Here is a 14,929-nt window from a genome sequence, read left to right as displayed (position 1 = left end):
TTAGTTGACTGACTATAAAGAAACTTCATGTTAATTTTCCAAAAAAGTTAGTACTATTCATGTTAGTTCTATCATACAAGTAGACCTTGTTTCTTGGCAACTATGGCGTCCTACCATTTGCACTGAATTTATAAGTTAAATCTCACTATAGTTCCCTTTATTCTGAGAAATGCCTCCTGAAATCTTATAGTTTTATTTCCACTGTCAAATATATTCGTCGTAGATATACAAGGTGTTTACGAACTCCCCACCAATACTCTAGGGCTAGGGCATTGTTCCTAGGAAAGAAACTTATCTAAATAGCATATTTAAATATTGTCCGGAAGTCTTCAGTTACTCACACAGCGGCCATTTTGGCTTTTTCACTTATTTTTTTCTAAATAATGGTTAAATATACGAAATTGAAACTTTGCACAATCATTTATAACAACTATACAAAGGTACAAAAAAATTATGATAATTTTTCAAATTCATAGAACAAAATGGCGGTCATTTAAAATTTTGTTTCTTGAATAACTCAGAAGCCGTTGGTTTTACAAAACATTACAGGAATAACTTTTTCGCCACACTTGGATGTAATGAGCTGGTTTACGTGCGTCATATGGAGGCCGAAAGTGATTGTTTTCCGACCAGGCCGGTAAAACTTTACGGCCCTAGGGCTGTAAAATGACCTTGAATAACAGCTGATCGTGTCCGATCCCGATCTCACAAAAATCATAGAGAGATAATCTCATAACGACTGTAATAATCTATATAATTATGTATCGTAAATCGCGGTATTATGTCTATAATATATTTTATAAATTACTGTTTAATAATTTAATATTTATTGTGTTTTTGATATCAAACAATGAATACAATGGCTGCATTGTCCATTGTCAGAAAGGTACGTATCGCAAGTATTTAAAAGTGAAGAATCGAATTTGAAATCAAAGTACAATAATTGTATCAATATTTAAAAGTGAGGTAGAGTAATAATTGTTTCTTTTTTATTTTCGAATTCCACTTCTTAATGCAATACAATCAACTATAATAACAAGAAAATACAGCAGAGATCTGAAGTTTAAGGTAAGCCTACTGGTGAAACTCAGCCTTGACTAAAAAATTCCTAGTAATTTTTCCGTAATTCATTATTAAAACTTTTAGATAATTTTTCTTTAATATTGAACCATATAGAGAAAACATTAGGCCCACTCAAGATTGAATCTTCGAATGTTTTCTCTATGATTTCAGAGCAATATTTTGTTGTGAAAATGCCGGCAAACCGGCTTCAAATTAATATGCCGCTATACACTATATTATAGTAGCCTACATACGTTACCTGACTTAATTCAGAGTGAAAATTTTATTGTGAAACAGATAATAATATTAATTTTAATAATATAAGTCATGAGCCAAAGTCTGTTGTACCTTTGACTATAGAAAGAACCTTCTTCTATAGAAAGAACAACCTTCTTTCTATAGCCAAAGGTTGTACGCTTTTTAGGAGTGGAGTAAACTTTTTTTAGAAGTCTAGTTTACAGTATTACGTGTATGCTAAGAGTTATCAGTCAGGCCTCTTCCTTCAACAATACCCAATAGCCGAGAGAGTAAAGGCGTAATACAACTGAACTCAGCTCAGTGAATAACAAACACGATCTAGGTTCGAATCTCGGTCAATGACATTTTTTTTGTCGATGAATTTCGACTTTTATTAGCTATTTTTTATATTAGTTACCATAATTTAAATTTCAATCAATTTTTTAGATATATTTTGAGACAAAACTGTGAAATATGCAATTATATTAATTTTTTCATCACATTATTTCAAAATAGTAATGAAAATTCTATTCATCCATCTATCCATGAGATATTGCACCGGGCGCAAAGCGCGAGCTATAAAAATTCAAACAATTATTCGAAATATTAATAGTATAAAAATATGGTCACTATTGTAAATTATTAATTAGTAATATTGAAATTAATTGACAGTAAAAGTTGTCATAACCAAGATTCAAACTATCAAAATAGGCTGTTTGAATTTTATTAATTTTTCAATTTCTTTTAAATATTGGGAAGTTTTTTTTTGGTGTGGCGAAAAATAGCGTTCGCAACACGGGCAAAAATGTTTTTCCGGCTCTCGAACGCTTCAAGTTCTCGACTTCGTCTCGAACTTGAAAACCGCGATCTCGAGCCGGAAAACGTACATTTTCGACCCTAGGTGCGAAATATACTATTTCTAGTAATTTAATTACCTATCGATTGGTACCTAATTTTATTACGATTGGACAAATATTAACTGAGATAAGGCCGCTTTAGTGATAGGACACTGTTGGGGGTTAATTGCAGTAAATTTAATTACCTATCGATTGGTACCTAATTTTATTACGATTGGACAAATATTAACTGAGATATGGCCGATTTAGTGATAGGACACTGTTGGGGGTTAGTTGCAGTGCATGCCAAGGCATGCTGATGAAGTCGCCTCAATGATGCAAGAATATCTATTTGCATTGCATGCTATTAGTATGCGATTTTAGGTCATTTCAAACAATTAAATAACGTTACATTACTCTCTAAAGGTGGGTCACCAACCACTAAAGCTGCCATATCTCAGTCAATATTAGTCAAATCTAAAAAATCAGGTACCAATCGATAGGTAATCAAATTTACTAAAAAAAGCTATTCTTGTAATTTTTTTGTAAAACCAACGGTTTCTAAGTTATTCAAGAAACAACATCTTGAATGGCCGCCATTTTGTTTCATGAATTTGAAAAATTATCATAATTTTTTTGTACCTTTGTCTAGTTGTAAATGATTGTGCAAAGTATCAATTTCGTATGTTCAACCATTATTTAGAAAAAAATAAGTGAAAAAAGCAAAATGGCCGCTGTATGAGTAACTGAAGACTTCCGTACAATTTAAATATGATATTTAGATATGTTTGTTACCCAGGAACAATGCCCTATAGTATTGGTAGGGAGTTGGTAAACACTCTGTATTATATATTCCTACCATATGCACTGACTTCATGGCGTGAATCTTATAACAGTTTGGTTTGGTTTGTTTGAGCAGCACGTGGAGCGCAACCTGCACAACATATCGTCGCCTGACAGCAGCGAGGGTGGGGGTGGGGGAGTGAGCACCGACTCGGGCCTATGGCTGTACCACATGGACCGCAGAGCACCTCACACCTACTCTGTCTTCCCCTGGTTCAACAACCTCCAGAATGTCGACATCGACTGCGAAAAGTACATCTACTGCGGTATGCCTTTCTACTATTCCAGGAGTGCAAAGACTGATGTGTGAGTAGTTATTTAGCTCATCAATAGTATTAATTGATAATATTCAATTATTTATTTTTGAATCTATCTATTCAATTATTCATTTACCAATCCAATCATCGAATTAATAAATATTTCATCAGGCAAATTAATACACATTGATCATTGACATCGACTACAAAAAGTATATCTATTGCTGCATGTATTTCTAATATTCTAGGAGTGCTAAGACTGATGTGTGAGTAGCTATTTTGTTTATCAATAATGTTGGTGATATGAATGATGATATTCAATAAATTATTTATTCATACACCTATGTATTCTATTATTTCTTCATTTATTCATTAATCCAATATCTAGTAAATAAATATTGTATTTGGCTAATGAATACACGTATCTATGAGAAAGAAGATCTAAATATAATAAATATAGTATTCAAAGTATCCAAGTATAATAAACCGTGGAAGAAATTTATTAGTAAGTTATTCAATAAGGCAAACAAATACAGTTTGCTGATATGTTGAAAACTATCTTTATTAAATTGAGGAAGTAACATAGTAACAAATAATAATACTGGTGATTGCCCAACACTTCTGATGTATTTTGCCACAATAAATTGATAAGTTTGTCGACTTATTTTTTGCTTAATGTGATGTTCACATTAACTTCCTGTTCAATGATTAAGTTGTGTGATGAATTTACCTTTAGTTATAGGTGAGTTCCGAATCACCGAAAGGTAGTTTTGAAAAAACAATTTTGATCCATTACGGTCAAAAAATGTTTTGTGAGATGGAGACGTTTAACATAATTTCAAAATAATATAATCCATCACCTGTATGCGTGCTATTGCACACATGCATTATATAGCGTGTGCTATTGTAATTATTATCGGTTTATTAATCTTGTAATTGATCAAGTATCTTGAGTAATTTTTGTTTTAAAACGTTCTGTTCTTTAGAAACCCAGGGTCTTGGATTCCTGTACCGCCTCCCAAATTTGAGAACGATACTCTGATAAAAGTGACAGCAATCGAAAATGTTGAGCATGATTTGAAGCGTTACACATTCTCGGTTCACGGTAAGGAATTTCATCTTTAAACATTCACAACTTCTCTGCGAAATGGGTGTAGTTTGAAAGAAATAGTGGAATAGCATAATAATCTATATAATTATGAGGCTTCTATTTATACTGTTATGCTTTTATATTCATACACATATATTTATTATATATCGATTTAGAATGCCTAAATCTTGAGTAGTAGGCTCACCAAGCGTATTATAAAGTTTAATTATCTCAACTGTCATCTAGTTCTTCATTCATACAGATATTGGAATTATGTCATAAAAAATCATACATTTGTGAATACATTAGTTGTCAATTACGCTAAACTGATAACAATATCCCAGTTGATTCCAATTATTAATTAATTCAATTATTAAGAATTTTTCATTTGTTTGTTTATCTATTCATGTTCGAAATATCACAATATCTGTTAGTATGCCTATTGCTATTAGATATTGGATGTAATCATAGTATTATAAAAGTAATATATTTATATTTAAAATGAATCAACTAATAACCTTTTATTTATCTTTCATTCATACGACGTGTATCATTTCAATTCTCATTGTCATGCATATTTTATAGATAAATCTCTTGAATTTATTATTATTTTGGCAGGTCCAAACCAGATGCGAATCTTTTTAAGTCCGAAGCAGGATGTGAATCTGGTTAGCTGGGACTTTGCAAGTCCCCCCGAGCCCGGACCGAAGTGGGGCGATCGACTCACCTATATGATAAGCCACACCACCGGTCTCCCCTCCCCCGCCTGGAATTTCAGCATTGATTTGAGGGACAACCGACCGGTAAGTGTTCTTACCGAACTGTCAACACTCCTTAATAATAAAAATAAATAGATAAATATCTAATATAGATAAATACTAATAAAAATATTATTATATACTAATAAATATATTATTATATAATATTTTATGGATTATTCTATCATATTTATAATAGTTAGATAATAATAACAATACTTCCCATCCAATCAATGACACCCTGATAGTGTGACGTGACTCTCACTTTATTTATACAATATCATAATTTCCACTGAGTCTAACAAGACCCATGGTAGTACAAAACAAAATAGCACTGTAAATGGAGAAACTATAAATAAATGTAAAACTATAATATATGATAGATGTAAAGAAGAGTGGATGGTGGAGGGAGTGGAACTATTTATTTCATCAATGTGGGGAAGAGTGGGTGGATCCGATAGTTGGATCGAATTTGTGGGGTGTGAAATGCAACAAATTATTTTTTTAGATGTGATTTTTTTTCTTTTTTTTAAATATTTTAGAGCAGTGATTATTAGAAACTTTTCATAAAGACCAATATGTTGTTACAATTGTTTGGCAGATGATCCATGAAACTTAGTAGAGAATTTTATCATGTTGTGACCGTTTTGAGTGTTGAAACCAATAAGAATCAAATTATGATGACTATAGTTGTACCTATTATTTTAGGTAGAAATACAGATTAGCAGCGATAGTAGAATACCGTACGAAAATATTCAAGAAGGCTGGTTTATTTATTATTTCATTTGTCACTTTTGTTTATCGCAGGTTCCATTGTTATCTGTTAAGGAAAATGTTTACTAGTAGGTTACTTCACTAAGATTAGAGTAGGAAGCGAAAGGAGTTTAGCTATCAACTCTGGCTGACGGCTTCGGCTATGCCTATAGCATTTTTGAAATTTTATCAATATGTTTAGAATATAAATGAATGGAATGTTTTCTGTATAAATCTGTTTATTCGATTTGTATATTGTGTTGGGCAAAAATTAATTCTTTATCTATCTATCCATGATAGATGTAATACAGTAAAAATGTGGATTACTCTAAAAACAAGATAGAAAGATAAACATAGAGAAAATAAAAGAAGAAAAAAGTCTTGTAGTTTGTGAACCTTATGCAAAGCGTATTATGTACATTTCTTAAGTATGTAATTAGAAAGAAGAAATACAACTCCTCCTCGCTTCCAGCCAGAAGCAAGAGCTAGTTGTCGGTGCTCTCTCTTTCGGAATAGTGATAAGGATGGAGAAAGGATAATATCAAGTGGCAGAGCATTCCATTCACGAGAACCCATAACACAGTATGAAGCTCCGAAAATTGCCGTCCGGTGTTGTGGTAACTGAAGAAAGAAGCGGTGAGACCGAGTATCCCTTTGATGAACCTCTGTGAAAAGTACAAGTCTTTCTCTCAAATAATTCCGGACTAGTTCCTCCCACAATCAGTTTGTAGGTTTGGCATAGTATAAAATACAATCGACTCTGTTCCAATTTTAGCCAATCAAGTTACAGGGGTAAACTGTACAGGGTTGTTACGTGGTCATTCCATCGAGTATCAAAAATAAATCGCAGACCATAGTTTAATGCCCTTTGAAGCCTGCCATTGAGCACTCCTGAAACACCATTGTACACCATCGAACAATAATCGAAATGGGGAAGAATAAGCGCCTGAACCAGAGTCCTCCTCACTCCCACCGGCAAAAATCTCCTCAACCTTTTTATTTGATGCATCTCTGCAAACACTTTTCTCACAACAGAATTAACATGAACCTCCCAAGTGAGTGCGTTGTCAATCAGCATGCCAAACAGGTTGATCCTATCTCATTTATGAGTTCCACTCCGGTTACAGAAGGTGAACCAATTGCCTCTTGTCTAATTCGTCTTTGTGAACCAATAACAGTGCATTTCTTATTTCGTATATTCAAAGATAGGCAATGCGATCGGGCCCACATAGAGAGTGAAGACACATCCAGGTTCATCCGCGTGACAGCCTCTACACAATCACCCGGATTGAAGTGCTTATAAAACACTAGATCTTCAGTAAACAGATGAAATGAGGAATGAGCAATGATCTCAGTTATGTTATTTATGTAGATGGAGAAAAGGAGAGGTCCAAGTACTGATCCCTGAGGTTCTCCAGCTGAAACAGGCATTCAGTCCACCTCAGTTACACCAGGAACCATGACAGCCTGGAACCGACCTTTCAAATATGAAGAGAACCATGAAAGTGTTAGTAGTGAAAGATGACAATGATTTTTTAATTTATGAATAAGAGTCGAATGAGAGATATTATCAAATGCCTTGCTGAAATCAAAAGAAACCATTGCTGTCAGCATACCTCGATCCATTGCAGATCTTACATCGTCGGTAACCTTCAGGATTGCAGTGGCGGTGCTGAAATTGGCTCTGAATCCTGACTGGAACTTATGAAAATAGTTAATTGAGCTGAGATGAGCTGTTAACTGCCCATGAACAATTCTCTTATAAAGCTTTGGAAATGGAACAGAGTATGTTAATAGGTCGGAAGTCTGACAGATTGGAAGGATTAGATATCTTTGGGATTGATCTTATAATAGCATGCTTCCACAAATTCGGGAAAATACCCATTTGAAGAGAAAAAGATTAAATATATGCGTAATTGATGGTAGAAGAACTGGCATTATTTTTTTATAAAATTAGATTCCATTTTCATGAAACCTTGTATCATTATTCTTTTCAAGGAGTGCTTTCAAATGAATTCGAGCAGAAAAAGAATTTCATTTTTTCTTACGGAAGGTTATTAAATCGACGGAAAATTCAGCAGAGAAGACGAACCATTTGAAACACAGATGTTACTATCGTTTTTCCTGCCGTTTGATTGAGGCCTATCAAAACAATGCTATTTTTCAACATTCAATATTTTTGTGAACCGTTTTGAGTGTAAAGAAATGTCGACAGGGTACGACATGGACCCTAGTTTTCATTGATTCAAATGACACTGGAACGTAAATACTGGTTCTTAAGATTTAAATAGCTCGAAATACAAGCTTCAATTGCTCTGATGTGGACTGTATTTGTATAAAACGAATCAAATCTTTGAGTTGAATTGAGTCCTATCCATTCAGAAAAACTACATACATAGAACATAGAAAATCAGAAAAGGTACTCACCAAATCCCAAATCCAATATGACGTAAATCGAATTGTTTGCCTATTTATTTGAAGTGAAAGGTGACATTTTCTGAATTTTCTGAAAGTTGGATAGGATAGATGAGAGGAAGAGATAGGTAAAGTTATGCAAATCAATTTATCCGAAAATGCGATTGTTAAAGTTGGTTCCTTGCTGTCTCCCGGTTCTAAGATGGAGTTTACTGTCTGGATATTAAACAACGAATATAAATATGTGGGCCGAATTTCCTATAATATTAAACGACACGAATAGGAGTTACTAAATTGATCCGAAATACCCAATTATAGAAGGGATGCCGCTAAACGAGGATAGAGTAATCTATAGTGAGGTCCACGTTATAATGGCAGTGTACGATTGACAATACTGTTGCTGTCCTTTTCTATCATACATCAAAACAGATAGCGCTATCTCTCTCTCGCTTTGCAATGTTGTCCGTTTGCCAGAATATTTTATTTCTACTTTTGACAGTGACTGTACAAAAGTAAAACAATTCTCAGCCGCCATTTTTTTCTTCTTTCTATCAAAATACTTTAGTACACAAGTCGTATAATTGATTTAAAATGTATTTTTGGAACAATGAAATAATTTTTAGACATTACCGTATGAGAAACACAAATTAAAATACCTGAAATGACATTTTAAAAGTTGATAACTAACTATCCTAGACTTCATCCATGCTTCAGTTAGCCTACACATATAGGTTAGACCTACTCGTACCGGTATAAATAATATAGAAAGGTTATTTCAGAATGATTTCCATTTAAATTACTTATTTTAAATAGGATTTCTATTTTTCTATTATTTTTAAAAGAAATTGGAATAGAATACCTACCAAATAACTTAATTTCTGTTGTTTTGAAAGTCAGATTGGTGTATCACAGCTTTTTAAATTAGCCGCCATTTCAGGTTTGTATAAAAATAAAAATCTGATCTCAGTTATGAGAGCGAATTTTTTAATCAAATTATGAAAAATATATTGTCTTGATCAATTTGACATAAATTGATTATTTTATCAAGGAAATGATAATTATTTTTAGATCAAATTTAATGGGATGAATTGAGTAACAGCTGTGTACACTCAGTGGCAAAATGGAGAGACTTGGCAACGTTTTTCTCCTATCTTTCTTTACTGCCATTATAACGTGGACCTCACTATATCTACAACTCACCGAACAGAGCAGTCTCTGCCCTCTGTTGGCGAAACAAAAACTACTTCGCCAAAACCGGAACAAACAGACACCCACTGGTCATCTCATCTGCAATAGAACAGACAACATTCGTTCTTGTCTATTTAAGATTCAAGTGAGCTGATTTGAAATCATCTTTGTATAACCTCAAAACCTCATTCTTTTGCAAGAATCGAGTTTGTTGTATTGTAATATAGCATCTGTATATTTTATCATTGATTGTTATGAGGGATTGGATTTGAAGAGCCTTTGAATGAATATTGTAATATTTTAGCTCTTAATTTGTATGTATGAGTTTTCCAAATTGAAATCTCCCCCACTGGGGAAGGCCTATTTTTACTGCCAAAATTCCCATTAATGTGTGAGCACTGCCATAGGAACCAATGGCATTATTTTCATACCCGACTGCCGACTGGGGAAGCATTCTAGCACTATTTCATGGTAAAGTACCCCTTTACAGTCAATTATTTCTATACAGAACTCCTTAATTTCATAGAATACGTCTGTATACTCCACATCTGTAAACATAAAAAATGTATACTCTACAACTGTATACATAAAAAGTGTACACTCTACAACTGTATACATCAACTGAAAAAAAGTAATTTTCTAAAAACTTTTTTCAGGCCGGTGCAAAGCAGGAAGTGATAGATGTGGCAATTTCAGGCCACTACGTGGACAGCAGTGAACAGCAGAAGAAGGACTTGCTCCGTTACACCAAGTACGCACCGGAATGGGCCCACTTCACCGCATGGGCTGTGCAGTATCGGGCTTATGTCTTCTAGAAACAGACGTTTTCAAGAAGAGGACTTGCTTTGATGCACTTCTGAATACCAACCTTGGATTTCCAAAGTTGTCGAATTTGCTCATTCTGTATTGTTCTACTTATGATGTATGTATTATTTTGCTCATTATTATGACTGCTGTGATGCTGTTGAAGTTGATAAGGTTTTCAAGTTTCAGATTTATTATTTGGAAAACTTTACTGGTGAAATTTTTCAAATGGTTTTGATTTGGATAGGCTAATATCAAGTTACCAAAAATTAATAATAGATTCATAAGGAAAATAATTTTATGAGCACAGAAAGTTAAAAACTTTGAAATGTGAAATATTTAAGATTTTCATTATTGGTAGCAAATTAATTCCCTATTTTTAAAGGATAAATTCTTAAAAGTTCATCAAGTGAAATTCTAAATTCACCACATCATATATTTTTGAAGAATAACTTAATTTGGGTTATTTTTTGAAAAAGCCAATAAAAATTCATAAAAATTGATATTTTTGAGAAATGTACTTTCTCACTTTATTGCAATATTTTGAATGATGTATCCTCGAAATTTCTTGAATTTATTTGCTACAAATCGTTGAATGATCTATTTTGAATAGAAATTTATTTTATTTTGGTAACATGATAATATCCAAATCGAAAAACTTGTAAAATACCACCTGTAAAATGTTTTCTAAAACGTCTTGCACAGCCTCAAAATGTATAGTATTTTTAATTCTCAATTTTGCTCATTCTTGTAACTCATGTAAGGTTTCTAACATTTAGAAAGTGTAATAATTATTCATTTTCAAGTGGCTGCTCAATTAGGTAATAATTTGTATTATCTAACTAATCAAGCGAAATCTTTTCATCTTGTTCATTGTTTATCTCTTCATTCATATAATGTTCAAGCATTATCTATCATTTGAATGATAGGGAGAAAATACAGTTGAACCCTTATTCCTCTATCAAATTCAGATTAAAACAGTGAAAACTCTTCTTATGGCTTTAGCATTATTTATAATAGTTTTAGCTCAGCTCATCTCAATAATATGTGTGTCGTTTTTCATTCATTCCACTCATTAAATTCAAGTCAGATGTAAATTTGGCTTCCACGTATGTAATAAGTATTATTGTCATAATTTCTCATTAAACGTAAAAGTCCAAGTTGGTATTGTTTTTAAAATATTCAATTCACAATCTTTCCATGTATACTATATTTATTAAAATTATCATTTGAATGAGTTGTGTCAAATTCCAATATTATAAATAAATGATATATTGTTACCTGCGGTCCTTGAAGATATGATTTTTGTATTAAACTGTATAAATTGAACAGTTCGATTTTTTGAAAGTAATTAATAGTTGAATTTCTGGTATTACCAGTTGAGCATGAAACGACTGACGAGGGAAAGAAAGACATGGAAAAGATGTGGTATGTGTTAGGCTACCTCTACATGGAAAACTGTTCAAAAAATGCAAAAAATTACAAGTGCGGGAATTGTTTCCTCACAACTAAAAGGTACTCTATTTTGAAGCACCACAACAGAATTCACTTGGGTGAGAAACCTTTCTCAAGCAGATGTTGTGGATACAAAAGTGCAACTATTTTTTCCACACACACGATTCGCGCTGTGTGGATTTGTGAGGTTGGTTGCTACAGTGATGATGTACCCCCGACCCACTAAACCCAAACCCATCCTTCGTCAACAGGCAGGGAACCGGACCCTAAGCATTAGCATTCTCAGTTCCCTCTCTGGAAACAGATCTTCAGCAGTTCTGCACATTACACTTCTGCCGTGATAGATAGATATCTTTCTTGATACATGAAACATGATACATGATAGATGCATAATATGACGTCGAAAGATTATAACACATACATAAAATACATAATAGAGTTTAAGTTATTATGCCTATATGGTTTCAATGGTTGTAGAGCATTGCAGGTCTATGCTGGAGTCAGGCAGCTGAAAAAACTCTTTAACAGTATAAAAGGGGTTTAAGCAGAGACACGTAGTTAGGGATAATTCCAACACATCCTTCCTGATCACCTTTGGCCCTGACTCTATGTAGTATTCTTCTGCGTGTTTGGCATTCTCGTCTTAGGGTGGCATTCCCTCCCAAGTGTAACAATTTCTCCAGTCCATGAATATGCATGATGTTTGTCCTGCATGCTGGCCATTGTTGCTTCCATTAGTAATGTTGTGAGGTCTTCTGGGCTAAATTCGTTGCAATTTTGGCAGATCTCATTGTGCATCTTGGGAATGCTCACATACCTGAGTATTCCCTCATGATCCTTGGATGATCATGACTTCATGGTTTGTTGTTGGCCTTACTCTTCAAAGCTAAAAGCCATCATATTGTAGTCACTGGTTGCCTCATTTTCCAATACCACCCATTCTGTGAGCTTTCTTGCCAGGCCTTGTGTTACTAAAGTGACATCAAGCAAACTGATGCTGCAAGTCGCCTTTTCAAATGTAGAACTGTCTCCCTTGTTGAAGCAGACAAGGTCTAATGGAGCAAAAACTTCAGCCAAGTATGCTCCTCTGGCATCCTCATATGCTGAGCCCCAATCTGGGCTTCTTATTTTGAAGTATCAGCTACAATATTTTTTTGTGGAAATTTCGAGTAATTAATTCAACATCACTACATCTTCAAATACTTGTTGCCTCACATTTGGTAAGTACTGTGAATTGCTATATCTTTCAGATCCATCAGAATATATTTCTTACTCCTCTTTGCTTCCATACTTCTAGAGACTGCTTGAGAAAAAATAGAAGACATATTTCACTATTGTGGAATTTGCGAATTCAAATTTGATGGAAAATATACTGACCACAAGAAACACCAACAGGAAAAGAATGACCATGTAAAAGAACAGAGTCAGGTGCTTTTCAAATGTTCGTTTTGTTTTTATTCCTTTTAGCGCCTCTGTATACTCTGATGATTCACATGAAGGGACACAGTACAGTAGGTAGGGTAAACCAGCCCACGTTGGGAAACTTCAAGTTGTGGAAAATTAGTGAGTGTTAGTTTGGCAACAACTGCGATGTTTTATCAGCTGTTTAGCCTCAATTATTACAGACATAATAATTTCAGATGTAGCACCAGTCATTATTAAGAAAAATTAAAAACATGTTTTTGTAACCTCAAAGTTTTTTTTTGATAAGAGGAATTTTAATTTTTACTTTATACATTTTACCATTTAAGGTAAGTCTCACAGCTAATATGCATTCTGTATTATTTTATGAATAATTTGAAATATAGAACATTATTGTACTCTTATTTTTAATCCAGTTATTCTGTCTAAAAAAAAGCCATGACCATCTGCCCACCTTGGGACACTGCAATCATGATATATGCTCATATTATAACGATGAGCATTGCTTCTGAATCGTATTTTACTCAATGTACGCTACATATCAATGAAATAAATTATAAAGAAATATGATATATGATTATAGCCTGTAATGTAGCTTCAGAGGAAGCCATCTCAAACACACTTTGTGCAAATGACTTTTGGTCATAGTTTTTACTAGAACAAATTTCAAATAATGTAAGGTATTATATCAATAATAATAAAATGTTATAAATTAACAAAAATAATGAATTGCTTATTTTTAATTCACTATCCCAACGTGGGCAAGGGATATCCCATCTTGGGCCAATCTTAAGCCCAGATCTTAATCCCCAAAAAATTGTTTTTGCAATAGAAAAATCAATTGACGATCAATGCAGTTGCCATCCTCAAGGATGAAAGTGTAAGCAAATACAATAAATATAGAATTAAAAAATTTAGATTTTTTTTAATTTTTGTCCAAGTTATAGCTGTTTGAATTTTGGTGTCCCAACGTGGGCTGGCTTACCCAACCTAGTTCGGTAGTTTAGTATTTGCATATTACCATAGAGAAAGGATAAGCGTAAGTTTGCTTGTCTATTTGTTTGTCTCTGATATTTCCGAATTGTTATGAGTATTATTTATCACTTATATCTGTGATGCTGAATGAGTTTCAAAAGCAGAATAATTAATTGTTTGTTTTCCAGATATCTGCGCCTTTTGTAATACCTGAGTATTATTTATTTTCTAACAAGTGTCGCTAATAAAGTTTATGAAAGCAAAAAGTATTGCCTTTATTCTTTAAGTATCTACTTAGCATACTGCAGTTCAAATATACTAAGGTCATCTAAGGTGTTTTCACACCAGGCCAAACACGACGAGACACCACACACTTGGTCAAAAAATACCAATTTAGATAAGCTATTGCTTTGGTTCAGGCACAATAGAATACAGCTCAATCTTACAAAAACAAAATATATATTGTTCACATTAACAACACCATGGACACTGCCTTCTGCACTGAAGTTTCATGGTGCCTGTGATCGGAATGACTGTGACTGTGAGGTCGTTGGTCAGACCAATGCCATTAAATATTTAGGTGTGATTGTTGATGAAAAGCTTAACTGGTCTCAGCATATATCTATCATAAAAAAACTATCTGTTACTCGTCCTGCGAAAATTCTATTTCTTGAATAAATTTCTCCCTTTAAATGTTCTTAGGCAGTTATATTTTGCATTTGTTGATCCAAAAATAAGTTATGGTATTAATTGTTGGGGCTCCACCTATATTTGTCACTTGAAGCCATTGATAACGGTGCAGAAATCGATAGTCCGTGTTATAAATAGAAAGGG

At 33.5% G+C, this 14,929-nt stretch overlaps 1 protein-coding gene across 1 annotated transcript in view; it reads left to right on the top strand.

The window, feature by feature from the left end:
• The window catches only part of LOC111064240 (endoplasmic reticulum metallopeptidase 1), a 40,756-nt gene extending 29,348 nt beyond the window's left edge, over positions 1-11,408 (top strand). The window contains exons 15-18 of the mRNA XM_039420043.1: positions 3,055-3,284; positions 4,222-4,340; positions 4,944-5,128; positions 10,096-11,408. Of these exons, the coding sequence (XP_039275977.1) occupies positions 3,055-3,284; positions 4,222-4,340; positions 4,944-5,128; positions 10,096-10,254 (693 nt within the window). The 3' untranslated portion in view covers positions 10,255-11,408. The remainder of the gene's footprint in view (positions 1-3,054; positions 3,285-4,221; positions 4,341-4,943; positions 5,129-10,095) is intronic.
• Positions 11,409-14,929: the final 3,521 nt, after the last annotated feature.

The sequence above is a fragment of the Nilaparvata lugens genome, chromosome 2, assembly GCF_014356525.2.
Source record: "Nilaparvata lugens isolate BPH chromosome 2, ASM1435652v1, whole genome shotgun sequence".
Classification (NCBI taxonomy): Eukaryota; Metazoa; Arthropoda; class Insecta; order Hemiptera; family Delphacidae; genus Nilaparvata; species Nilaparvata lugens.
The sequence above is the reverse complement of the archived record's forward strand: the minus strand, read 5'-3'. Positions and strand labels throughout refer to the sequence as shown.